The 27,927-nt window shown below is 37.3% G+C and overlaps 3 protein-coding genes across 3 annotated transcripts in view; all 3 read left to right on the top strand.

Moving 5' to 3' along the window:
- Positions 1 to 54: 54 nt before the first annotated feature.
- LOC121408582 (splicing factor ESS-2 homolog) lies at positions 55 to 18,356 on the top strand. Its single transcript, XM_041600096.1, has 8 exons — positions 55 to 323; positions 811 to 991; positions 1,596 to 1,736; positions 2,972 to 3,241; positions 3,473 to 3,709; positions 4,370 to 4,476; positions 16,806 to 16,921; positions 17,791 to 18,356. Exons 1-8 carry the CDS (start codon positions 207 to 209, stop codon positions 18,146 to 18,148), a joined length of 1,527 nt encoding a protein of 508 aa, XP_041456030.1. The 5' UTR covers positions 55 to 206; the 3' UTR covers positions 18,149 to 18,356.
- LOC121408583 lies at positions 10,420 to 14,585 on the top strand. The gene is made up of 2 exons (XM_041600097.1): positions 10,420 to 11,795; positions 13,745 to 14,585. The coding sequence occupies exon 1, from the start codon at positions 10,420 to 10,422 to the stop codon at positions 11,773 to 11,775; it is 1,356 nt and encodes a 451-aa protein (XP_041456031.1). The 3' UTR covers positions 11,776 to 11,795; positions 13,745 to 14,585.
- Positions 18,357 to 24,292: 5,936 nt separating the features above from the next.
- Positions 24,293 to 27,927, top strand: part of LOC121409555 (carboxypeptidase B-like) — a 12,368-nt gene continuing 8,733 nt past the window's right edge. Inside the window, exons 1-3 of the mRNA XM_041601468.1 lie at positions 24,293 to 24,429; positions 24,731 to 24,809; positions 27,770 to 27,927. The exon at positions 27,770 to 27,927 is cut by the window's right edge and continues 91 nt beyond it. Of these exons, the coding sequence (XP_041457402.1) occupies positions 24,296 to 24,429; positions 24,731 to 24,809; positions 27,770 to 27,927 (371 nt within the window). The 5' untranslated portion in view covers positions 24,293 to 24,295. The remainder of the gene's footprint in view (positions 24,430 to 24,730; positions 24,810 to 27,769) is intronic.

The raw sequence follows: 27,927 nt of genomic DNA, 5'->3' as shown, positions 1-27,927 counted from the left end.
TCTTGAAGATCAAGAGGTGTACTTTAAATCTGGTCTAAATCCTGTCAAGAAGATTATATTATCTGTGTGCTTCCCTGCTTTCTAATGTCAGTCAATATTTTTGTTATGTTGCAGGTTGACGAGTAATTAAGAATACTTAGTTAAATCAAGGTGATCTATAATCTGAGGTTGGCTTTGCTGGAGAGTCCTGCCCTGACAAAGTAGAGATGGCCCTGGTAAAATCAGATGAGAAAGCCATGGTTCCTCTGACTTCCAAACCAGCATGGGAAAAAGAAAAGAAACCAGACAAAAGAAAAGTACTTGATGAAGAGATGTTTGTTAGCGTGAGTAATCCTGTCCACCAGTTCTAGTACTCTTTAATGGGTTTTACAGTGTTTATAGATGTAAATTTAAATTTATCTTTCTTTATTTACATGTACGTGTACGAAAAAAAGTGTGTAACAAAATGAAGGTTTATGGAAGGTAGTATTAAAAGGTGATGAACCACATGTATTACAATGTGAATTTATGATGATATGAAAGACCAACTTCTCATTTTTTTCTTTTACTGATACCATTCTCATACCGCTCGCTCATAATTTTCTTCTCTAAGTTTCCATTAAAATACATGTAGGTGATGTGTATGGAAACTGATTAGTTAAATTTCAGTCTTGCATTCATTAAAAAAAAACAGTTATGAACAGTGAGCATGTCAAGTAGCAAAGAAATTACTACGTTTAATCAGAAACAGTTTAATTTCTGCCTTATGTGCCAGTGTAATATTGTGATTTTTGTTTAATATCAAGTCCTTGCTGTCCATTTCCATAAAAGGACCTGGAAAAAATCATCCAGCGTGACTTCTTTCCTGACTTGAAGAAGTTGAAAGCTCAGCATGAATACATGGAAGCCATGCAGAGGAATGATTTGGAGAAGATGAGAGAGATGGCCATCAAGTATGCATCCACCTGCAGAACATCAAGACCTGGAACATCTACTGTCACTCCCATGCAAGGTATGATGATAATGAGGATGTAATGGTGATGGTGTGTGTGGTGGTGGTGGTGGTGGTGATGATGATGATGATGATAATGATGATGATGGTGATGGTGGTGATGATGGTGTTAGTGATGATGGTGATTATGCAAAAAATATGATTGATAGGAGAAGGAGGAGGATGATGATGATGATGATGATGATGGCGATGGTGATGATGTTGATGATGACGATGATGGGGGTGATGATCATGAGGATGATGATGATGATGTTGATACTGATTGATGATGATGATGTGCTGATGAGTAGGATGATGAGGATAATTATCAACATCAAGTTATAACTGCGTCTGTCACACTTAATATCTATGACACGTTGACACATAATTATTACCCCTGTCTTCAAATTTAGTCTGTCATTCATGCACACAATGTAGGCACATCCTGAGTATGCAGTTAAGTGTTTTGTGAAGCTTAGTACCCTGGGTGGGGAAGTGGTAAATTGTAGTATGACCTTTTTAGTCAAAGGACAAGGCTGCTGTGGGGCATTGGGATTGAGATAAATAGTAACACAACAGCTTTGAATAAGATGTTATGTGATATAATGTTTGGTTTTTTTTACAGAAAGAGAGCAAACTCCATCCACATTTGAAACCCCTGTACCAGGACAGTTTGCAAGTGATACACCAAGGACTGCAAATAATGACTTCAAGAATGAGGATTTACCATCAAGAGACACAGATTTGACAAAACTGGAGGAGAAATGTAAGTTTGTCTTAAACCCTAAATAGACTGGGCTATTTCGATGCCTAAGAAGACTAGGGGGGCTGATTAAACCCCCCTTATGATCTCGGCCGTCGATGCGCGATTGCTACGAAAATTGGCATGCACGTTTCCCGTGGCATTATCTACAAAACTATAATATCAAATTCTGCAAAAAAATCTCATTGCTCATTAATTATGCTAATTTATGCATAAAATCATAAATTTGCTCTAATTAATAAAATAATGCCCCTAACATGCTAATTTTTGTTTCACATACTCTAGATAGGCATCTGATCAAATTTATTTTTCAGAAATTTCAAAAAAACATTTATTTTCTTATGCATTCTATTGTTTTCTAAATTTCTTATGTATTTCTATGTTTTTCAACTTTTTTGGTTTTTATTGTTTTTTCAATGGAAATTGTCGGGGACTTTATTTTGACCATAAACAAGATATAATTAATTGTTTTAAGCAGTGAAAGGAAAAATAATAATGATACATTTATGCATTTTGGCTAAAAACACTGCGTTGGATTTGTACACAAATTCATGTTTCTGAGTAATTTTGGGTCTGCATGCAGTTACGGAATGTTGCGTAATTTCGGAACCGCATACCTGGGGGTCACAATTTTGGTCTCAAAAGTTGCGCGAGACTTGAAAGTAAACAGTCAATGAGCGACGCGGTCAAAAATTTTCGAGCGGCGGATTTATCGCGAAAAATGTCGAGGGGGGCTAAATCAGCCCCCCCCCCCCCGTCTTTTTAGGGTTAAAGGTTTCTAAAAGTACATGTAGTTTGATATTTTATGTCATTTGATCGTTACTAGAGACCTGTATCAGTCAATTCGATTACTTACATTAAGACCCAACTTCCAACATCACCATCCAAAAGACGACACAGCTAGGTCTTGAACCATGGAGCTCTGAGTCGGTTTTTCACTGTAGAATGTACAAGTGTACACCTTAATACCTAACCCTTAACAAATACATGTCAAGTAAATATTGATAGAGTGGTAAGTGTATACAAAAAATTCAACTGAAGTTCATGCTCACTTATGTCTGTTGATCAGTTGGTAGCATGTTTTAGTGTCAAATGTTTTTAAGATCTGATTGTAATGAATATATTTCAGGCAATAAATGAAACAGACATTGCATGGAGTTGATCACATTGTTTTCATACATGTACACTCCTTTGGACAAATATGATTAATGAATGCATATATTTGTGTGTTTTTCCAGCTGATAGTGATACATCATTGAGCCTAGACAAATACCTGACCAAGTACACCAGCGAAGACAACGCGTCGTTCCGAGACATCATGGCCAGGTCTGAGGAGAAGCATCGACAGAAACACGCCTGGCTGTATGAAGCCGAGCTGAACCATGCGGCTGAGACGGAGGATATGCTGAAGTTAAAGAGCTCTGAACAGCTAGCCATTGATTCTAGGAGTAATAGGTTGAACACATGGAAATATGAGGCAAAGAATGCACTCATGTATGTGCCTGAAGGTATGGATGAATCGTTAGTCGATGATTTGTATAGTATGTTGAATGAATGATAATAGTTTTTATTATTTCTGATTAGGAAAAATATGATTTTGTCAGACCCCATGCTTTTAGAAAAAATATATTTAAAAAACCTGAACAAATTCAGGTCTTATAAATTGCTATTCATATTACAAATTTTCACGTTCTTGCCTGGTAAAGTCTGGTCACATTGCAAACCTTTGAACTTTTCAGGTGTGGAACCAAGTCTTGCAGAGAAACTGTTGAAAAAACCTGAGAAAGAGATCGCCCACTCCAACACCCGACTGACCTCTGACCCCTTCCCCCGACCCAGCACCGGGACCCTCCCCGGTCTAGCAGGAACAAGCCGACAGGATGGGAGGGTTGGTGCAGATGGTAAAGAGTTGACCCCATCAGACGGTCCCAAGGTCAATGGCTATGGTTTTGTGGCTACTCCGTCTCCTGCTCCAGGTGAGTCATCTTGGCCCTGTAATATAAAACTCAGAGATTGAGCGTGGTACTGATAATTGAGATTGATTGCAGTGAATATTGTGTATAAGTATTGCGTTTGATCAATCATGAAACTTACCCCTACGAGTAATCATTAAGCATTTATATAATGGAGACCTGATATCTCCCAGATATGAAAGTCTTCAGGCTATTTCTAGATTTTTGACCATGACAATTTTTCATTTTATACTGTTCCACATTTCATGTTGTACAGCAGATACATGTATGAGGCTTCTTGCTTTCCTTTAGGCCCAATTTTGTAAATCCAATTGGTTGCATAGATCTCCACTTCCTCTACTTGTCTCAAACTGAGTTAAGGAGTCGGTGATCGAGGTTCTTAAAAAGAAATTGTTTAGTAATGCACTTGTTGCATGATTTGTTTCCCGTCTTACTCAGGCCTGTATAAAACTTGATGACACCTTCCACTCCCTTTTTTAATGGCTTTATTATGATGCTATCCACATTGAGCTAAAAAACCCTTATTCAAAGACAGGTCCCTACCCGAAGAGTAGACTGATAACACTCACTATTCATCAAAACTGGATTTCGAGCCTTTTGGAGTGAATCATTAAAATTGATTAATATGTTTATGAACATGTTTATCTCTTTTTCTTATTTTAGGTGTGAATGAATCTCCCATGATGACTTGGGGTGAGATAGAAGGAACACCATTCAGGTTAGATGGGGGCGACACACCTGTTCAAATGGTTAGAGGGCCACAGTTCAAGGTAAATAATTCTATTGAGGAGTAGTGAGGTCAACTTATTTCCATTATATAGCCACTGAATTATTAAACAATTTGTGGACCTCCTTTGGGTGCTCAGAAAAAATGTAAATCACATTTTCTTTAGAATTTGAAAAATCCAATGAATACTTGTGTTATACTTACCATTCAAGTTTTGAAACTCTTGGAATGTTCCCAAGGGATTGGACAAAGTACATACATTACGTAAAGTAGTTATTTTGTTATGATGTATTGAGGGCTATATGAAATCGGAATGTTATCATTATTAGGGACTGCACAGTATACTGATAATATTGAGTTAATTGATGATATTGGGAAAATGTTAACAAAACTGAGGTATTGATGTTTTGACAAGAGATTTTGCATGGTGTTTCATGTAGCTGTTCATGTCACTCACAACTTAATGCAACTTAATCCCGACGAGTGGATACCATGCGCGACCATGGGGTCTCAAAAAGCACCCTAAACACCAGGGTTGGCGGATTTAAATCACGTTGATTTAAATCGTGATTTAAATCGCGATTTAAATCACCATGATTTTTTTAAAAAAATCATTGATTTAAATCACTTCCATTGAAAAATGTACAAATCATGGACAAAGTATTTGTTCAATGCAGTTTTAATTCTTCAAGTCAACTGAAAAACTTTGAATTAACTTTATATCAATAAAAGATCAACAAAGTCTTCATATCTACTTAAAACAAATTAAAATCAAATTAATAAAATCAGGTAATTCCTTAACAAGTGGAATGCCTCTGGCCGTCTCACCTGCATCACGCGGTTCAATATAGCAGCAGTGCTGACTTGAATACTACTCTAACTCGCACAAGATGTTCAGTGATACATGGTTACTCTTATGTCCACTTTTTATGAACTAGACCAATAAACTTACAGAGATATGACGGTTATTCAACAAAAAAACCCAACATGGCCAAAGTTCATTGACCTTACATGACCTTTGACCTTGATCATGTGACCTAAAATTGGAACAGGATGTTCAGTGATACTTGATTACTCTTATGTACAAGTTTCATGAATCAGATCCATAAACTTTCAAAGTTATGATGGTAATTCAACAGATACACCCAATTCGGCCAAATTTCATTGACCTTTGACCTTGGACATGTGACCTGAAACGCGCACAGGATGTTCAGTGATACTTGATTACTCTAATGTCCAAGTTTAATGAACTAGACCAATAAACTTTCAAAGTTATGATGGTAATTCAACAGATACCCCGATTCGGCCAAAGTTCATTGACCCTAAATGACCTTTGACCTTAATCATGAGACCTGAAACTTGCACAAAATGTTCAGTGATGCTTGATTACTATTATGTCCAAGTTTCATGAATCAGATCCATAAACTTTCAAAGTTATGATGGGAATTCAACAGATATCCCCAAATCGGCCAAAGTTCATTGACCCTAAATGACCTTTGACCTTGGTCATGTGACGTGAAACTCATGCAGGATGTTCAGTGATACTTAATTAACCTTATGTCCAAGTTTCATGAACTAGGTCCACATATTTTCTAAATTATGATGACATTTCAAAAACTTAACCTCAGGTTAAGATTTCGATGTTGATTCCTCCAACATGGTCTAAGTTCATTGACCCTAAATGACCTTTGACCTTGGTCATGTGACATGAAACTCTAATAGGATGTTCAGTAATACTTGATTAACCTTATGGCCAAGTTTTATTAACTAGGTCCATATACTTTATAAGTTATGATGTCATTTCAAAAACTTAACCTCAGGTTAAGTTTTGATGTTGACGCCGCCGCCGTCGCCGTCGGAAAAGCGGCGCCTATAGTCTCACTTTGCTTCGCAGGTGAGACAAAAACTACAGATGTTGTCAATAGGTACTCATTTTTTGTAAATTATGTCGAGTTTTTCTTCTGAAATTTTACATTCTTTGTCAGTTATTATTAGTCAATTTCTTTCTTAACATAAAGTTTTCACATAATCCAACTTTTCAGAGAGCAGTTTGTAAAAAAAATATATAATATATAAAAGTCAATGAGAAAAGGTTTGTTGGCAGTTTTCCAGTTTTGATCCTTCGCCTACACATAACTACTTCTGTCATGTAAAAATAAAAAAAATGATACCTGCATGTAATCAACATATTTAACATGCCTCTTATTTCGTATTGTTACATTTATCATACATTTGATGTTTTAAATAACATAATCATAAAAATCACATTAACATAATGTAGTACAGTCATAAGCTTTCTCTTATAAACCTTTTAAGTCACTGCAGCCCATTTTATGTTCAGTGCTACAAATAATGGAAGTTTTGTATCTGCATGTAATAATGGAAAGAGCTCTATAACAACAATTTGCAAAACTCAGAATAAACATTTAACACTGCATTTTAATGTTAAGATGCAGGTACTTCAGTTACAATCATTGGCAGTTGTAAGCTGTGTCTCATTTGAAATAAAATACTTCTTTTTGTAATACATATGTTGTAATTTAAGCAGTTTTGCAGTTTTTATCCTTTAAGTTAAAAGTAAGTAGATTCTTTTTCATACTTCATGGATCAAACAGATTTTTTTGTAGAGAATATGGGAATGAAAATTGTAGATTAATGTAAAAAAATCACAGTAACATAATGTAGTATAGTCACCCTTTGACTAAGCTATCTCTTATATTGTTCTCCAAAACTGAGAGTTTTGCATCTATATCTGTAGCAAGAGAAGAGCTTTTTATCAAAAAGATCCTTAACCAGTTGTAGTCTCTCTTTGACTATTGTAAAGCTGTGACTAATTGAAAAAAATCATTGATTTGAATTATTTCTCTTACAATATACATGAATACTAGTAATTGGCAAAGGGTTTGTTGGCAGTTTTGATAAGGGATTTTTTTTTCTCTTGGATTTTTTAAATATTTGAATGAAAAATCCCAGAGGGGAATTTTCTCTACTCACTGGGAATTCCCTATGGAATATTCCTTCATAGGCCTATGTATGATAGAATTAAGTTCAGATACATGATTCCTCAAATTTATTTTTAATTGTCCATTTTTACTGGATTTTAATTACAAAATATGTGGTTAAGAACAATATTAGGGGTGAAATGTATAACATCAATATTGATGTCATTGTAAGAGTAAAGCAAGGTTTCCACTTTGGCGAGTTGGAGTTGCGAGTCATACGCGAGCTGCGCGAGCTCTAACTCGCCATAGCTCGCACAAGCTCGCGTGAAATTTACATTTTTTCCTGGAATTTGCTTCAGTGACAAAAGACTCAACATCGAGTTTACTACGCTCGCTGTACGAGTGAACCGAGCGCGAAACGAGTCAGGCCGAGCTTAGTATGAGTTGCGGTGACCTTTATACGACTTAAAGCGAGCTATGAACGAGTTATCAAGATTTTGTTACGAGTGATAAGAGTTTCATACGACCAAGGGACGAGATATGCACATTTTTTGGCACTCAAAGATGGATTCCGGCGGCGGTGGCGTCAACACCAAATCTTAACCGAAGGTTAAGTTTTTGAAATTAAATGGCATCATAACTTAGAAAGTATACAGACCTAGTTCATAAAACTTGACCATAAGATTTATCAAGCATTACTGAACATCCTTCTTGAGTTTCAGGTCACAAGACCAAGGTCAGAGGTCATTTGCAGTCAATGAACTTAGACCATGTTTACTGAGGGAATCAATATCAAAATCTTAACTTACGGTTCAATTTTTGAAATGTCATCATAACTTAGAAAATATATGAACCAAGTTCATGAAACGTGGACATAAGGTTATTAAAGAATATAAACATCCTGTTTGAGTTTCAAGTCACATGACTAAGGTCAAAGGTCATTTAGGGTCAATGGACTTTGGCTAATTAGGGTATTTGTTAAATTAACATTATAACTTTGAACGTTTATGAATCTGATTCATGAAACTTGAACATAAGAGTAATCAGGTATCACTAAACATCCTGTGCGAATTTCAGGTCACATGTCCAAGGTTAAAGGTCAATGAACTTTAGTGATGTTAGGGTGATCTGTTGAATTACCATCATAACTTAGAAAGTTTATAGATCTGATTCATAAAACTTGGATATAAGATTAATCAAGTATTACTGAACATCCTGTGAGAGTTTCAGGTCACACGACGAAGGTCAAAGGTCATTTAAGGTCAACGAACTTTGGCCATGTTGGGGGTATTTGTGGAATTACCATCATAACTTTGAAAGCTTATGGATATGATTCATCCACTTGGATATTAGAGTAGTCAAGTATCACCGAACATCTCATGCCAGTTTCAGGTCACATGACCAAAGTCAAAGGTCATTTAAGGTTATTGAACTTTGGCCATTTTGGAGATTAATACTATATTGCTGTCATAACTTTCAAAGTTTAGATACAGTTTATAAAATGTGGATATAGGGTAATCAAGTATCACTGACAACTGAAGTCTTAGGTCACATGATAAAGGTCAAATGTCATTTATTGTCAATGAACGTAGTATTGTATCATTGTATGAATGGTGTTTTGTGAATAATTATTTTATAGTAGTTTTCAAAGTCAGCACTGCTACTATATTGGATAGCGTGATGCAGGTTAGACTGCCAGAGGCGCTCCACTTGGACCTTGTCTAGTTTGATGTCTTGTTCTTTTACCTTGGCTCTGCTCGTCATTGAACTTTTCTTCCGTTTCAATTGTCTCTTCCTGCACTTCTTCTACCCTTGTTTGAATGTCATCTTCATTCGCTGTTTCCCTACCTGAATGGCTACAACTCTTGGGTCTTTTAGATCGAGGCATATTTCTTTTCTTATTTTGTTGAAAGTTGTAATAATGCAGCCTTTTTAAAAGTAATTGTACATTGCGTGGGTCAGTTAAAATGTTCACTTTAAAATAAACTCCCTCCTCGGTTTTAATAAATATCAATTGTTATTAATATCAATGATAAGATCATCTAATTTTCTTTAAAATGATACCCTACATGATTATGGTTCACATGGAGGTGCAGTGCCTTGAAATGTGGGGCAAGGTCAAAATTCAAAATTAAGTTGCGAAGTGACACAATAATGAAAGTCACTGTTCCTTTTTCCGTGGTGATGAGTGAGTTTTTAAGCGGTTTCTTTTGAGTTTGATCGGTAATCCCGCCTCGGTTTTAGTTAATATCAATGTTAAATTAATATCAATGAATAGTTCATTTAATTTTCTTTAAAATGATACTTTCCATGATGTGATTTTGGCTCACATGGAGGTGCAGTGCCTTGAAATGTTGGGCAAGGTCAAAATTCAAAATTTGCAAAATGACATAATATTGAAAGTCACTGTTCTTTTCATCCATGATGATGAGTGAGATTCTCAGCAATTGTTTTCATGCACCTTAACATCAACATTCAAATGGAATCAAACATACCTCTGCGCAAGCAAACACACAACAAACAAATATAAACCACAAGAAAACATTATGAAATGAAAAAGCAGGGCCAATGGATTTTCATCTTTATTGACACAGACAAAAGAATCATGTTCTGTACTGACCCTCCATGATTATTTCTGCTCGTTTTGCAGCTTTTTACTTCAGACCTCATCCAACACTTTTCAATTTCGCTCTTTTTTTGATGACATGATCATAACAAGCATGGGATCATTTTAAAGGGAATCAAATGATCTTTTGAAAGATATCAAATATGCATTGGGTAAAATTTGGAGTCGGGAGAAATTTTATTTCGTTCGTCTCGAGAGGAGACTAATTGAGATCCCGCCTCGCACATGCGCACTCATTATCGCTTCATCGCAAATTAGCAGGTTCAAACACCTGCCGCACTCTTACAGAAAAAAGGATTTTTCTTCGGAAATACGACGCATTTTTACTCAAAAGACTATTCATATCTATTTTCAGAAGTTATTCAAGGCAAGGTGATAATTTCTTGCACTTCAGAATCGTATTTTTACGTTTTCTATCATGAGTTCGAGCAACGCTCGCGATCAGGATTCGGCGGATTTCAGTCCGTCTCCGACCGGACCGAGAGCCTCCTCGGCCCCCGAAACTCCGGCGGCGATGCTCCACCATGGGTCTAAGCACCCCGCGAGCACATCCACCTCCAAAAGCCTCACAAGTCATGAGCCCAAGAGCTCCGTGAGCGGGAAGAAGATCGATAAACGGCCTGTTAAGAAACCAGAGAAAGATAAGAAGAAGCAAAGCAATGTTAAAGACGGCAATAGCGGACCCCAAGCTTCAGTTTCATCTTCAAAAAAGGAGCAGTCGTCCCACTCACGGGATGAAAATAAAAACTTGGCTGATGTTGACAGTCGTTTAACAAAACTGGAATCCATGCTTAACCGTGTCATTGGTGCTCTCCCATTGCCGGAGGAAGATTATGACCAACATTACGCTGAACATGCTCATAATGAGGACTCAGCTGATGATCATGATGACATCAATCCGTACCAATCATGCCAAAGGCTGTACACGCAACCAGTTGATGTTGATTACGATGACATCACATGTACTTCCCAAGAGGAATCCACATTGCCAAAAATGATTCCCACATTCGCAGCTAAGTTTGCTGCCCAATCTGATGAGGGGCCTCCTCTTGAAGAAGAAATAGCTAGCTCAACAATGTTCATGATGAACAATAAATTGGAGGAGAAAGTCCTCGAAGAGACTGGAATAAAATATTTGCCACCAAGCAACTGCCCCTACTTGGATGTACCTAAAGTGAACCCTGTTATTTGGGAGAATCTGTCTCCTTCAACAAGAAGCAGAGACCTCAAGCTAGCTAGGGTACAGAAGTCCCTCACTAGGGGCTTGACTGCCTTCACTCGCTCAATCTCGTCAGGCAACCTTTCTCCATCTCAACAAGATGCATTGGCCTTGCTGTCTAATGCAAATTATGAAATGAATGCTCTACGCAAGGAACAAATAAAGCCTGACATGAATGCTGCATACAGCCACCTGTGCAAACCAACTATTCCGGTCACAAAGTTCCTTTTTGGGGACGATTTGGGAAAGCGAGTTAAGGACATGACCGAAGAGCAGAAAGCTACTGGACGAGTTGTTAAAACTTCAGAGCCAGGCCGTGGCCGTTATCGAGCTCACGCCAATTACCACCCTTACAGAGCTGGAGATTACTCCCGCCAAGGTTACAGAGCTGCAGGATGGTCTACTCCTAACCATAGACCACAATCGGGTGCTCCTTACAGGCCTTTTTTGGACAGAAAGGCCCCTTTCAGGGGCCGCAGACAGCCACAAGCCCCCATGGTGAAAAAACCACCAGCATCTCAGGGCAGATACCGAGAGAATCCCCAGCGGAAGTAGCTACCAGTATACCCCAAGAGGTAGGTAGCAATAATTCTTTGTTTTATACAAACGATCATGAAATTGCATGCACAAATAATTCTGACCAAGCATCCCCTGTTGGAGGTCGACTGAAACAATATTATAATAATTGGAAGAAAATCACATCCGATCATACAATACTGGAAGCTGTCAAGGGTTTTAAGATAGAATTTGATACAAGTTTACCACATCCAGAAAGGTTGATATGTCATCAATTTAAACGTAACAGATCAGATACAGATAAGATATCAGCTGAACTGAGAAATCTTGAAGGAAAGAATGTAATAGAAAGAAGTTCACCCTTTATCAAGGGTGGTTATTTTTCCAACATATTTACAAGGCCAAAGAAAAATGGCAGTCTAAGATTGATCTTGGATCTATCAGACTTAAATGAATTTGTGGTTAAACAACACTTTAAGATGGATAATATCCATTCTGTGATTTGCCTCTTGGCAGAAAATTTTTACATGGCTTCAGTAGACCTCCAAGATGCATACTACTCTATTCCGATTCATTCTGAATTCCGGAAATACTTGCAATTTAATTGGCAAGGACAACAGTGGCAATACAAGGCACTGCCAAATGGGTTAACCTCTGCACCCAGGTTATTCACTAAGATGTTGAAACCAGTATTCTCTTCACTACGTGAAAAGGGTCATATTGTACTTGGTTATCTTGATGATACAATTCTTATTGGGGACACAAAAGAAAAAGTTGAGTCTGCAATTAATGCCACTTTGCAGGCATTTTCAGAATTAGGGTTTAAAGTTCACCCAGAAAAATCAGTACTAAAACCAGTACAGGAGCTCCAGTTCTTGGGCTTTACCCTCAATACAGTAGACATGACCATTAAACTCCCAGTAGAGAGAGCTCAGAATGTCAGGGAAGAATGTGAAAAGTTACTCCTGCAACCAAAACCCACAATTCGACATGTCGCACATGTTATCGGAAAGATAATCTCCACCTTCCCTGCTGTCCAGCATGGACCATTGTTTTATAGGAATATGGAGAAAGAAAAAATAGAAGCCTTGAAAAAGAATAAAGGGCATTATGACAGAATTATGGAGCTATCATGTGAGTCGAAGCAGGAACTAGAATGGTGGATAAGTCATGCAGATAGTGCATTTGCTCCTATCAAAAGGGAAAACCCTAAATTTGAAATCCGCACGGATGCTAGTGGCTATGGATGGGGTGCCACAAATATGCAAGTTCATACAGGGGGAAGGTGGAATCAGTCTGAAAATGAAAAGGCACAAAATAATGAAATTAATTATCTAGAAATCTTGGCCATCGATCTAGGGCTGAGATCCTTTCATAGTAGTACATCCAATGCTCATATCTTAATTAGATCTGATAACACAACAGCAGTGTGCTATGTAAATAACATGGGAGGCATTAAATCCCCAAGTTGTAACAAGCTTTCCATAAAAATTTGGAAATGGTGCATGGAACGAAATATCTGGCTTAGTGCTGCACACCTTCCAGGCAGCCAGAATATTGAAGCAGATTATGAATCACGCAATTTCAATGATAGAACTGAATGGATGCTCAGCAAAAGAGCATACAGAAAAGTCATCCAAAGATTTGGCAGCCCAAAAATTGATATTTTTGCCTCCAGGTTGAATGCACAAACACAAAGATATGTTTCATGGTTACCAGATCCAAATGCAGAATCAGTTGATGCATTCACACTAGACTGGGGAAAGTTAGATTTTTATGCATTCCCTCCCTTCTGCTTATTGGCTAAATGCATTCAAAAGATCAAGTCTGATAGGGCATCGGGCATTTTGGTCGTTCCAAACTGGCCAACACAATCATGGTTCCCATGCCTTAATAGCATCCTTGTGGAGGAACCGTTGCTCCTTAGAAGAGACATTAACCTCCTTAGACAACCTGTAACAAACTTACCTCACCCACTTTATGATCGCCTTGATCTTTTGTGTTGCAGGGTAACAGGGGACCCTTCGAGAATATAGGCTTAGATGAAGGGATCACCGACGTGTTGACAGCATCATTGAGGAAGTCTACTCAACGTCAGTACCGAGTATATTGGACAAAATGGACAAAATTTTGTGAAAGCAGGAAGAAAAGTCCTCTTCGTTCTTCAGTTAACTTTGTGTTAGAATTTTTAGCAGAACTGTTTCATAGAGAGAAGGCTAGTTATAGTACAATGAATGCAGCAAGAAGTGCATTATCCTTGTATGTAACGCTGGAGAATAGTGTTCATTCTGTGGGGACACAACCTCTTATCTGTAGGTTTCTTAAAGGGACCTTTAACCTCAGACCTCCACAAGCACGTTATCAAGACACTTGGGATGTCGGCGTAGCATTCAAATTTCTACGTAGGCTTTCGCCAGCTAAGACTTTAAGTTTAAAGCAGCTTACACATAAACTTTGCTTATTGTTAGCCTTAGTCTCTGCACAAAGGGTGCAGACGTTACATTTGTTAAACTTAGATAAGATGGAACTGAAACAAAGTTCAGTGAGTTTTCATGTTGATGAACTGCTCAAGCACAGCAGACCAGGTCACCATGGTTTCACTATGAAGTTGAAGGCATATCCATCAGACAGGAGGTTGTGTATTGTTAAATATTTACAAGCATATATGAAAAGGACCAAGTCTATCAGAGGACTAGAACGACGCTTGTTCATTAGCTATACCAAGCCATATGGCAAAGTTTCATCACAGACCATATCCAGATGGATCAAAGTGACATTAGCAGGCGCCGGGATTGATACTTCAGTGTATAAATCACATTCTACAAGATCGGCTGCAACATCGGCAGCAATCAGAGCAAGTGTGCCTATTTCTAGCATCATGAATCAAGCTGGATGGTCAAGAGAAAAAACCTTCCAGCAATATTACAATAAACCTCTTGCTGATAGTGAAGAAACTGAATTTTCGCAAGCAATTCTACAACAGTAGTAAAGTAGAAATAAGGTATATACAAATTTGCTTTGTACATGTTCCATACTGTATATCCTTTGTATCTGCACAAACATGTCTTTTTGCAGACAGTGCAACTCAAAATGTGTTCGCTGAGCTACAAAATCTCAATTAGTCTCCTCTCGAGACGAACGAAATAAAATTGAAAGCTCAAACGATAACTTACCAGTTTGAAGTTTGAGCAGAATTTTATGAGGGAGTTGAGTGAGGAGATTAATTGCCCTCCTCTCCCTCCCTCTTGAGAGAAATTAATTTTAATAGTCTGTGGTGACTTAAAGCTAATGTTCGTTCGTATCAGCTGCATTAGGAAGCTGATATTTTAAACAGCGATCACATTTTGATGCTCCGAAGAATGAGTGCGCATGTGCGAGGCGGGATCTCAATTAATCTCCTCACTCAACTCCCTCATAAAATTCTGCTCAAACTTCAAACTGGTAAGTTATCGTTTGAGCTTTCAATTAATGGCCAAACTCAGATTTCCAAACTTTTTTGCTCGTTTTGCAGCTTTTCAATTCAAACTTCATCCAACACTTTTGAATCCTGCTCTTTTCGTGATGACATGATCATAACAAGCATGGTATCATTGTAAAGAAAATCAAATGACCTTTTAAATGATGTTAAATATGCAATGTGTAAATTTTGGAGTTGGGAGAAATTAATGGCCAAACTCAGATTTCCAAACTTTTTTTTAGGGGGTTATATGTGGGGAAAATATAGATCACTGGACATTTATCATTCAGTCGGCATGCCTCTGAGCCCTTGCCACGCACTCGGAATAAACTCATTCGAAACTCGCTGTAACTCGGGGTGCTCGATCTAAAGTCGGGCTAATCTCGTGGGCACCTCCACTTGACTCGTAAAACGATCGCAATGCTCGTATCTCGCTCTTGAAAACTCGGAACGCACTCGCGTATACTCAGATGTGGCGAGTTATTACGAGTTATTGTGAGGTTATCTCGAGCTTCTTACGAGTTATTACGAGTACTGCGAGTATACAACGAGTTTAGGTGAGTTCAGCACGAGTTACAGCGATTTTGCAAAATTTTTGAACATGTTCAAAAATTTTGAAACTGCTCACGACTTCAAGGAGAGTTGTCCCGATCTTGAACGAGCTCCGCCGAGTCATGCCGAGTTGTCGCGAGTTATCCCGAGTTTCATGGTGAGCTTTATGCGAGTTATCGCGAGTGCCTCATTTTGGCAACTCGCTATAACTCGCCATAACTCGCGATGTTAACTCGCCAAAGTGGAAACCTTGCTTAAGGGGGGGGGATAATTACCCTTTTTTTCGAAGGAACTTTAAAAAAAATAAAAAAAATCAAAAAAAATCTGATTTAAATAAAAAAAATCTGATTTAAATCAAATAAATCCGATTTTTTTGATTTTTTTAAAAAAAAGCAAAAAAATCGCCAACCCTGCTAAACACGTAATTTCAATATTCTTAAAATGCACCCCTTAACAAGTATTGGCTTGTGAAACCCTACCCTTAACAAGTATTGGAAACAAAACGATACTCTTGGCAAATATTCCCTGAAATGTTACGGGTCCTTCGGTTGTCGGTTTTACCTTATTTGGTTTAGTACGACCCCACCTTCTACACCTCGCGCAAATCGGACTCTAAACACGAATTGTTGGGGTAAAAAGGACATCCTTTATAAAACATTTTAATTTTGTTTTATCATCCCCGCAAATTCGACCCTAAACACGTAATTTTCCTAGCGAAGTAGATACCCTTTTTTCATTATTTTTGTGTTTTTGACACCCTTATCAAGTAACGTACGTAACGTGCCCTATCGTGAAAAAGACATCCTTTTTACGTGTTTTTTTGGTCGCGCATGGTATCCACTTGTCAATGTAAGTGGCCCCCCCCCCCCGGGAACTTAATTTCTTGGTTACTAAATCAGATTCTCATTAATTTTAATCCCATCAATTTAAGTTAAATTGCAATCTTTATTTAAATTCTTATTTTTTAACCAGCATTTGAATGGAATTTGTATGATCTTATGTTGAAAACTAATTATATAAGAAATATCTGTGAATAATATCTCTTTATCTTTATGTTCAGATGCCTGGTGTTCCAAAGAAAGAGAAGCTTGGTTTATCACTGGTTGATAAGGTGACCAAGAAGAATAGAGCTAAGAAAGAAGAAGCCTTGCGACGAGTCACCAAGAATCTTGTCAGGTATATAACATGCTTGGTGTTTTTCATTTACAGTTCAGACTTTTGTCTCTGGTGTGTGGAGAAACTTTAAGGGAGACTCTCCCTTTATAGATAGTGTGTCTAGTTCTAGTAGATATGTTTCTTCATTTGCGAAGATCTGTCTCAAAATGATAAGTCGCCAGGCAAGTTGTTTAAGTTAATTTTAGGATGGAGAGGGTAATGAGACAAAATAGTAATTTGGTCTTTGATTATCAAATTTGGAGATTTAAATCTATTAGATGAAAGAGTATTCCTTCTTCATACTGTAAACATTTCTAGACCTTTATATGTATAAATTTATACAAAAAATAAGACGCAAGAGTTTTTTTTTAGTCTTATTTATTAGACTGCTGTAAGTTTTACCTAGCTTGCACATTTGTGTAGCAATCATACTTGAGTGAACCTCAAACTTCAAAATTTGTTTTTCTTTCTATTCTTTAAAGCTCTCACAAAAGTTCTTCCAGTTTAGATCAAGAACTTGTGGGGGTACAAGTTTTATATTACTTCAAGCTTAGGATCTGCTTTTCAATTTGGATGAAATGACTTTGACCAATTTGTGTGACTTGTTCTCATTTACAACATTTGCCAGCCAGTTAAGCACATTCCATTTGTGTCCCATACTGGTGCTCTTAATTTTGAAAAGGTTAATTAATCATGCAAAGAAATTTATTTTAGATTTACTGTTGAATATATGATTTCATGCAAAGTTTACATTTCATTCTTTGATCCATTTTACCATTGTCATCCGTTTGAGCTGCATAGAAGACATTTGACTATTTACCTTCAAACTTGAAATGTGTTAGAGTAAAGCATCAATTATCAAATGATTATAATTTTCATGTTTCCTGTAGTCCATCACCAAGTCGTTTTGGTTCTGCAAGTCCCATGGACCGGATACGAACGCTGTCATCAGCTGCACAGAAACTCGTCCAAAGAAGCGTGGGTCAAACGGACAAAGCTCTCAGGGCAAGCTACACACCGTCTCCGCAACGCTCTGTTGGTAGTAGGACGCCCTCTCTTGGTGGAACACCCAACAGGACGCCTGGACTAACCCCAGGGAAGTCACCGGCTTCAAGGCGCGCTCAGTCGGTCACTGCGAGTCCCGCCTCCACAAGAACTCCAGCGGAACCACCAAGTTTGACAGACAATCTCCTCAATCTACCAAAGAGAACTGCTCCACAAAGACAGAAGGCTACTGATTTTTTCTAATATTTTGTTGAATATGCAACAATTGATAAACTTTATTTGCATCTCTGGAGATCAGAAGGCAAGAATAGAAAAAAAGACTCTTTGTCCTGGTATGGAAATGGATCATCAGACAGGCTGTGACCAATGCTGGGTCAGAGACTAAAACTGTGTATATGTCAACTCGCTCACGCATGCAGTGCATGTGTGGCAAGATACCACTCTTTGATAGAGTGTACCGGGTATATATTTTGTAGCACTCATTTGTCTAATGCAAAAAAATGTATCACTGCTTGTGCAACAAAACCATGCATCTAAAGAAAGGTAAAAAGTTTAAGAGAGAGATTAAGTATTGCGGGAATAATCCTGTTATCCAATGGATGATTTCAAGTTCTCTCTTGATCTTCTGGGTTGGTGTTTTGCCAATGATTACTTCAGTGCAGCACCAAGTTTAAATTGATGTATGCCCAGGGATGTATCTCATTTGGTGTTGAGCTATCAAGAACAGCATTTAAATCAATTTTGTAAACTCATTTTGATTTTTTTTGAGCTACAAAGATAGGGTAGGCAATTTAGATTGTCCATTTCATAAAGCTATTTGTAAGTGATTTTCATGTGTCACTTCTTCTCCTCCTCTGTCGTCATCTTCTTCTTCTTCATTTGTTCTAAATGAGATACCAATTTTTTTTTCTTCTTAAATTATAGCAGGACTGAATTCTTTATCTCTAATCAAATATTGAAAAAATATAAACTTTGCATTCAGATGCTTGTTTTCAATATGAATTTTAATTTTAAAAAGGTTTGATTTCAACTTAACTAAATAGGGATGATAAAAATTGATGGAGGGTTAATAACACCCCAAAACTGGGGATGTTTCATCAACATTTTTCCCCTGGCAACTGTCGGCAAATGACAAAATTTAAGATTGTTGACCGGTTAAGAAGCACTGCCTTCTTTTTGTTAGTTTATACTATTTTAACTATCAGAGCAGGGGCAGATCTATCCAGGATTTTCCAAGGGGGGGGCATTTTTGTAGAGGAAAAAATTGCCAAGCCTAAAAAAAATCACTCCAAAGTGACGGTCATTTTGTTCCAGGAAAAATGTAACAATGAAAAAGTAAAAGGTCCTCACTTGCTAATGCATGGCATATCCTGCTTAAAAATGTTGTGTGTACCTCTTAGGGGGGGGGGGGGGGGGTTGGCATGTGCCACCACTGTATCAGAGAATGACTAACTTGTTGGTGCTGAAAACTTTCATGAAAAGATCGCCTAGTCTTCAGTCTTGTGTTAAAATCATGTGTAACTTAGAAAACATTTACCATAAATTACCATGTTTTTTGCAATCTCTATGGCCACTGAACAAACCACAAAGAGTTGCAAAGCAAGGTCTCTGTCATTTGCTAAAATTGCAGTTTTGCCTGCAATAAACTAGAATTCTTCATCATCATTCTGTCAGAATATGAAGTCTTGAAATTCATCTAAACCTAGATCAAGCCATTTGTACAGAGACACTATTTTTCAACTGCCGAGTATTTCATACAAATTTGAAAGAGGATGCGCATATATGTGAGTCAACATAAATTTTAAATCCTGTTTTATTTGTGCTCTTTGAATCTTTCCCTAACATTCTGCGTGAAATGAAGTAATGATATTGCTTTGATTTCGAAGTTTATGATACACTTTTTTTCTGTTTGTAAGAAAAATACAAATCATTGGCAAATTTATTGTACTTTTTTCACCTGTGATAAATTTCTGATAGGTCTCCACCCAGGCCCTGTCTTAAAAGAGTTGTGATTGATCCGATCAAACACAACTATGGAAGGCCAGCAACCCCAACATTTATAAATACCAACTATTCCTTTTTTAGAGTACATTTGTTGTAGAAGGTTTGGCAGGCCTGTATAATACATGTTTGTTCAAAATATTTTCTAGATATGCTGTGTATTCATACATTCATAGTTTTCTTGAAAATTCAGTGTGCTTCTCTTTGTTTACAAAGGACAATGTGCAAATTTTCTGAAGATGAAATTATGACGTTGATGGATTTCCATATAATTTGAGGTTGATAGGATCAATCGTAACTCTTTGTAAGACGGGGTCCCGATTTATCTTTTTTTTCTGTTTGGTCTCATCCTACATAATTTCACCCTATTTTTGCCTATAACCAGATCATTTACTAACTTTTTTACCAGCCACCCCAAAACCAACAATACGCCTCCTGGGGCCAGTTGCAGAAAGAGTTGCGTTTAAATGCAAGTCAAAAAATCAATCGCAAGTCCCAAATGCGCGCTGTTGATTGGTTGAAAATCAAGTTGCGCATGATTTTTAGAGTTGCGATTGATTGCAAATTTCGAGTTGCAATTGATTGCAACTCTTTCTGCAACGGGCCCCAGGAAAAGTTCTCTGTGAATAGCCAAAATATTAATTTGGTTTTAAAAATCAATAACAAGGGTTATTTGAAAGAGTAATTCTTTGTCTTCATACTGTCAAAATTTAAAGTCTTAAAGTTGAATAGAAAACAAGATAAAAGAGCTTCTTTGACGCAAGTTTTTATGGACTGCTTGGAAGTTTAATTGAGATAGCACAGTGTGCACATCTCATGTTTGAGTGAAGGTTGTTTTCTCCTTATTTTGTGAAGCTTTCGTTTAGTTTCTTCTGCATTCAATCAAGTACTAATTTGTATAAGTTATTGTTGATTAATTACAACAAGTTATGTACCATTTTACAGATTAGGATGTGTTTTAAAACCCATCGAAATTCTAATATATGGGTTTTGGCAAGTTATTGTTGCGTTATGGGGTGGATGGTCAAATTTGGTCTTATTGCCATTTTGTGCATTCAGTGCGTTGTCTCATTTCCAGTTAGACTATACCCATTTCCTCTAATATCCACTTGGTCTGTCTAACCCCAATTAGTCTACTTTTTGTTTATGAACCAAAAGAAAAGGAAAAACTTAAAAGTAGATGCAGTGGAAATTAGACAACTGGGCATGAGACTATACTGAAATTTAGTGTCTATTTAGTCGGTTCCATATACAAAAAAAGAACAGCCCTACCCAAAAAATTAAAACAAAGGTTTTTTTTCAACCCATTTTGATACGACTTGACCTCAGGAATAGCATGCTAAAAATTTACTAAAAATTACAAAAGTTGGCATGAAAGTGGTTATTTTCCAGACATTCACCAAAAATGGACATAACTTGCCAATTATCCACCCTTGACATATTCTGGTGCATATTCCATGGTCGGGAAGGGGGGATATAGAGATCTCTTGATACATGTTAGAGTGAACATGAGCACTCCAGGATACTTGGGAATCCAAGATGGTGTACAAATTGGCGGCCATAGCCTATTCCACATTTCATCCATTACTTATTGTCTTTAATTTGGTTTCTATTCAGGGGTTTTAAGACAAGGACAGTCAGTTGTGAGGTATTTTGGGACACCATCTAGAAACAGTGGAAACACCTTTTGTTGCAAGTTTGGGGGTCAACCATAATGGCCCGAATTAACAAAGGTGGTTTTGAAAACCCACAGTTGAGTCCATGGTTTATGCAGATTTCCTGTATAAATTACGCTTAATTTAGCGTGTATCGGGCACGTATATAAAACGTGTCCAATGCTGATGCGCCATTTGTCACAGTGCGCCAAATTGACGCCTGTTACCATGGTTAAATACGCTATTTTATTCACGAGTCCACTGTTTGAAGAGTGGACTCATGAATAAAAAAAGTGGACTCATGAATAAAAACAGTGGACTCATGAATGAAATAGCGTTTCTTACCATGGCAACAGGCGTCAATATGGCCCACTGTGACAAAAGTGTGCATCAGCATTGGACATTTTTTATACACGCGCCAGATATGCGCTAAATTAAGCATAATTTATACAGGAAATCTGCATAAATCATGGACTCAACCATGGGTTTTCAAAACCACCTTTGTGAATTCGGACCAATGACTCATAAGATAATGTGTAGTTTAGACCAAGTGGCAATTAGACTAAATTGATAGTAAATCAAACAGGTTTAGTCCATGTGGCATTGGACTATCTCAGAAGTAGACATCGTCTTGGAGACCAAGTGAATATGAAACATGTTGGACCAGTTAAGCTGTTGGTTTCCATAGAAACTAGTTTAATTGTTAGGTATTCTATGAAATGGAAGTCACATTTTGTCTCAGAAACATTTGTAGAAAAGCAGTTTTAGAATGGATGCTGATATTAAATTCCAATCAGGTTATGGTATATGGGACTAATTGAAAGCTTTCTGAGTACATGTAATTGCCCACCAATGCAGTAATTTGAAAGGTATTGAATCGTTATCGGGTCGCAGTAATATCATAAATCACGCTGCTCTCATCCATGCCACTTAAACTTGAATCCGATTGCCTCACCACATGACTTAGTTTTTGAGCAGTACAATCATAAAAATTTCAGTGGTTGTTTCCTTGATGCTGTTGCCATTTCTGAATAGATTTTGCTAAATAAATGTCACTTATATGTGAAATACTTTAATTACCATCTGCTTAATTTAGTTATCTTCATTCTGGCTGACAAAGTAGTTAAATATCCCACTACTGAAGTATGTCTTTAAAAATCAACCCAACAACAAATTGATTTGAATTAAAAGAGAAATATCAAATAAGCATAAAACAGAACTTCATCAAAATTAGACTCATGATATTTTTTTTAAACATTTCAAAGCTTGGCTTAATTTCACAGAATGGTTATATGCACAACACGTTGAATATGCAAATGAAGTCGCATTCTATTTCTTTTGTATTTCATTAAAACATGAAGCATGACAAAATGTCATTTTCGCCCTGAATAATTATATCTCTTGACTGCTCCATTACTGTAAATTATTATTGAATTAATAATTTTTGTATAAACAAATCTATGAAATTGATATATTTTACAATACCAAGAGTAATAATGAATGATAAAGCTTATGAAGTATAATTTTAACTATTAAAGCATGAAGAACGATAGTTGTTATTAATTCTTGATAAGGATGCGGATTGGTTTTGTATAGATTTCCACATGCAATTCTACTAATGATTTAGCAAGACTCCAAATAAGAATAGCACAAAACTCTTCAATCATATGTTTCAATGTAAAGACATGAATACTAGTGTTTTTGGCTGTACTGCAATTATCATTTGATATACTTATAGCTCAAAAATAAGATAATGCTATTTGATTTATCTTTCATAATTGTGGAACATGTTGTAAGATTCACATGACTATCTCTATCACAGTGTCAATGGATGGGGGTGGAGTAGGGGGGAAATAAGGTATGATTGGTCATCTCGTATGGACCTGGTGCAGTGGTGTAATGAGCGAAAATTTTTGAGGGGGAAAGATTATGGTGTATCGGGCAAAATTTATAAAAAGTTGCGAGCGAGCATAAATTTTGACATTATCCAATTTCGTGATAGCTTTTGATAAAAATTTCAGAAAGTATCATATTTCTCCCTTCTTCTTTCCTTCTCTCTTGGTCATGAAAAATTTGGGGTGTTGGGCAATCACCCCCAACCGCCCCTCCATCTGTACGCCTCTGACCAGGTGGGTGATTCATTAAGCTGTCCGAAAATTATGAATGATTTTACTCAAGACTGTGACCCTTTCTTGCATTGAAATTAATGAACCCTATGTTTTCGTATCTGACCAAGCACCAGAGAACATGTTCCAGTCGAGCATCAATTATGTGTAAGTCTATGAACAACTTTCATGAAATTCTTACCTCCACGGAGCCAACGGAGGAGAAGAGAGAGAGGATGATGAGGGAGGGAGGGGGGGGGAGGAATTAGTCGTTGGTTCTCTTAACAATGAGGAGTAAATTAGAATATTTGATTCAATAAAATACAAAAGAAATATTGAGTGGATGACGTCATCAGTCTCCTCATTTGCTATACCGACCAGGATGTGCATATAACCGATTTGTGAAATTAAGCGAAACTTTAAAATGTCATAACTTTCTTATTTTACATCTGATGTTGATGCAATTTTCAGTGTAATACTTGTTAGATTATTCTCTTTTTATTCAAATATACTTTTTGTTGGGGTGGACTTGTCCTTTATTCATGCATAACCCTATCACCTCCCCCGAACCTCACACACCCTTTCGGCTGGACCTGCCCACGATATATGCCATGTAGTGTGCTGATGTAATGAAAAGTCGAGGATTTGAGGTACGTAGTCACAATATCTTCTCCGGCTCTACTTGTAGTATATCCAATATGAGAGCTCTGCTGATTTTTCTCCTCGTTTCCTTCGTGGTTTTCGCCTCTGCGAAATATGAAGGGTAAGAAAATTATATATTATTCCACGAACGGATTGAGACTTCAGACTTTACAGACTTTAGTTGGAATACAAGCATAAACTTTTTCTCCCTCTTCTTCTTCTTCTCCTCCTCCTTTTTCATTTTCTTCTTCTCCTCCTCCTCCTCCTTCTTCTCCTTCTTTTTCATTTTCTTCTTCTCCTCCTCCTTCTTCTCCTTCTCCTCCTCCTTCTTCTTCTTCTTCTTCTCCTTCTCCTTCTCCATCTCCTTCCTCATGATCTTAATTTGTCCTTCTTTTCCGTCTTTTACCCATGACTTTTTACAGACACCAAGTCTGGAGGATGAAACCAACAACAGAACGACAAATGACATGGCTAAACTACATTGAAGAAAATATGGATGAGGTAAGAAATGTGATTTTTAATGTATTGTTTGTATTTCATTTCATTTTCAACAAAATATAAAACAAACAAGTCAACATCATAAAAAATATACCAAGGTCATTAAATCAACTTGAAAAAGACATGTTATAGAAAGTTACATACAACATAATCATGTGTAAAGGGATTTGTGATTTACAATTTGTGAAAATGGAGGATCCCACTAAAAAGCAAAGCTTGTATATTGTGGGCTCCTCATAATATGACAAACGAGAAATAAATTTTGTATATACAAATGAAAATATAAACCATGATTGCCAACAGGAGACATCATAAAAAGAAAATATTAAATAACCAGAACATACGAAAATAACGCAAAAAAACTCAGGAATGAGATCAAGAGAAACTATAGAAAGAAAGCGGATGAATGAGAGAGAGAGAGAGGGGGGGGGGTGAGGAATGATTGTGAGAACTGCATATGAACTACAGAGAGAGGAGTGTAGACAAAACAGAAGCAAAGTAGCCCATGAGTGAAAAAGGAACGGTGAATAAAGATAAAAATCTGTGATGATGTATTTTTTAGACGTATTTGAAGGATTTCAGTAAGAAAGATTTTTTAACTTTCTTTTAAAAGTGTAGAGAAAGGGGGAATTTTTTAAGTTTTGAAGGGAATTCCAACATTTTGGGCCTTCACGGGGTAAAACACGAAAAAAAAACAGAAGTAACGCAAAAAATATACAAAGACAAAGTGAGACTTTCAGTGGATAGTGTATTTCAATTGCACATTACTATATTCGTCGAAAAATAAATATGCATATAAAGTTTTGTTAATACGTGTATTTAGTTTCATTTCATAAGTCATCACTATCATGACTATCGTAAAAATAAGTGCAATTTTTCTTCCTTTGTTAATACACTGTATACTGTAATATTCCGAGACTTGTAATGCAATGAAAATGAAAGATGACCTTTATACAAGATATGACTTGAGTTATCATATTTCGCATAGCAAATTAATCAAGTCGAAAGTTAATATTTCACCGCGATATTTCCATCACTCTTTATCTAATCAACTCCTCCCTGAGAAGAAAACCATCCGTGTCCCGTAGTATAAACAGTTATACTATCACAGTAACTTTGCCATCCAGCCAGTGGTAACTTCAAATGAATCCTTGATCTTGATTGGCTGTTGAGCCATGTAACCATGGCAGAACCATTGGATGGCAAAATTTCCATAATAGTAATTGTTACGCAAAAGAGACTCTGGACAGGAAAAGAGCAATATTATTTGGTTTTCATACAGAGGGATATAAACAGTCTGTCCACATTAGGTAATTTTAACTGGGATAAATCATGAGGTGGGATATGTAACCCCCCCCCCCCTCCTGCTCCACACGGTGTATTACCAATTCGTCTCGTGCCAATTCGTCAAACTGACAACTTGCCAACTCGTCTACTATCATTCGGTCCACCATCAGTTCGTCCACTCACCACATGGTCTACTTTTACTTAGTCTAATGCCATTCCGTATAATAACCAGTTGGTCCAATAGAGTCAATTAGTCCACCATTCGGTCTAATTGGAGTAAGTGTTAAACTCTGCAAAATGAATAAAAATTAAATGAATATTAGACCAACTGGTTATGAGACGAAATGGTCATAGACGAAATGGTGATTAGACGAAGTGATGATTGGACCAAATGGTTCTTAGAAGAAATGCTGACGGACGGACTGGCATTAGACTAAATGAAAGTAGACCGTGTGATGAGTGGACGAGTTTGTCGTAGACGAATGGGCAATTTACCCTCCACACACACGCACACACTTTTCGGGGAGGGACAGAGGGTTGTTGCTTGTACTGATATTCCCCTCTATAGACATAAGGGGGGAAAACGGTCGCCCCTTTCTTCTCATTTTATCTAGTAGTCGTCCCGCCCCACAACCTACGCATAGCCTAGCATATGCGTAGGTTTTATCACTTTATTGAGATTATGGTTATGATTAATCATTGCCAAATTTCAAAGTGTTGTTGCCCTCTACGTTCGTTGATTAAAACTAACTCTGTTGGGGTGATCTTCCCCTTCCCCTTCCCTGATCTCTATAGAGATCAGTGGGGTGATCTTCCCCTTCAGAAATGTCCTCGTTTGCGTCAAAATGAAAATGGGGGCAGGGGATTACGCATGATGACCATCCCTCTTTTTCTTGAAAATTTTCTTTTCTTTATTTTGTTATTGAATGAAACCATTCCTTTCAGAAATTGTTAGAAACAGATGGACGGATAAAAGGAAAAAAATCCAGAATTGATTAGAATATGAATGTCTTTATACATCATGATATTATATCTTTCTTTAAATTTGCCCCTACTCGCAACCAAGCGCATGGGTTGCGCCCCGAATATTTTACCTGCCTTTTGAATGTCACTTAATTTCGGTTTCTATTCTTTATCCCGGATTAAATTCAAATGGCTCATATCAGTTCAGTCATTAAAAAAAATCACCTCGCGCTTCGCTCTCAAGTTATTGATCTAGTCCTGAAATTGTAGTAGGTCTTGTTGTAGAAATAAAGCTAAGATATACTTTAAATCACCCCCCCCCCCTACTCGTTGGGGCGCAGATGTGGGGCTAGGGGACAGAGGCCCCAAAAAGTCATTACCAAGGAAGAAGGAGAAAAAAGGAAAAGAAAATGGGTAAATCATTATATATTTCTAAATGTCATATCAAACTCTGTCACAAAATTAGACTCTTGTCTCAAAAAGGTCAAAATTTTAGATAGCTTTCCTCACTCGCAGCTTAAAAAAGGCCTTCTACGCAATGACTGGCGCGTAAAAACTTTAAACTCGTTATCCCTCGTTACCGATCGATCACCCATGGGGAGGGGGGGGGGGGTAATTTTGCTACCCCTGGCTTGAGGGAATTACTATGCGATGCCGAATAACCTTATTATTTTTTCTTCCTGCCACCTCATTCTCTTTCTTCCTCTAAAAAGTTTGACTTTTGGACCAGCGTTTCAAGAATTCCTGGCCGCCCTGTCGACATTATGGTACAACCCAACAGCCAGACCAATTTGCGCATGCTCCTAAAGCAAGAAGAATTGGACTTTGAAATCATGATTGATGACGTCAGCACACTGGTGGCCAATCAGAT

Source organism: Lytechinus variegatus, chromosome 2 (assembly GCF_018143015.1).
Source record: "Lytechinus variegatus isolate NC3 chromosome 2, Lvar_3.0, whole genome shotgun sequence".
Lineage (NCBI taxonomy): Eukaryota > Metazoa > Echinodermata > Echinoidea > Temnopleuroida > Toxopneustidae > Lytechinus > Lytechinus variegatus.
The sequence above is the reverse complement of the archived record's forward strand: the minus strand, read 5'-3'. Positions and strand labels throughout refer to the sequence as shown.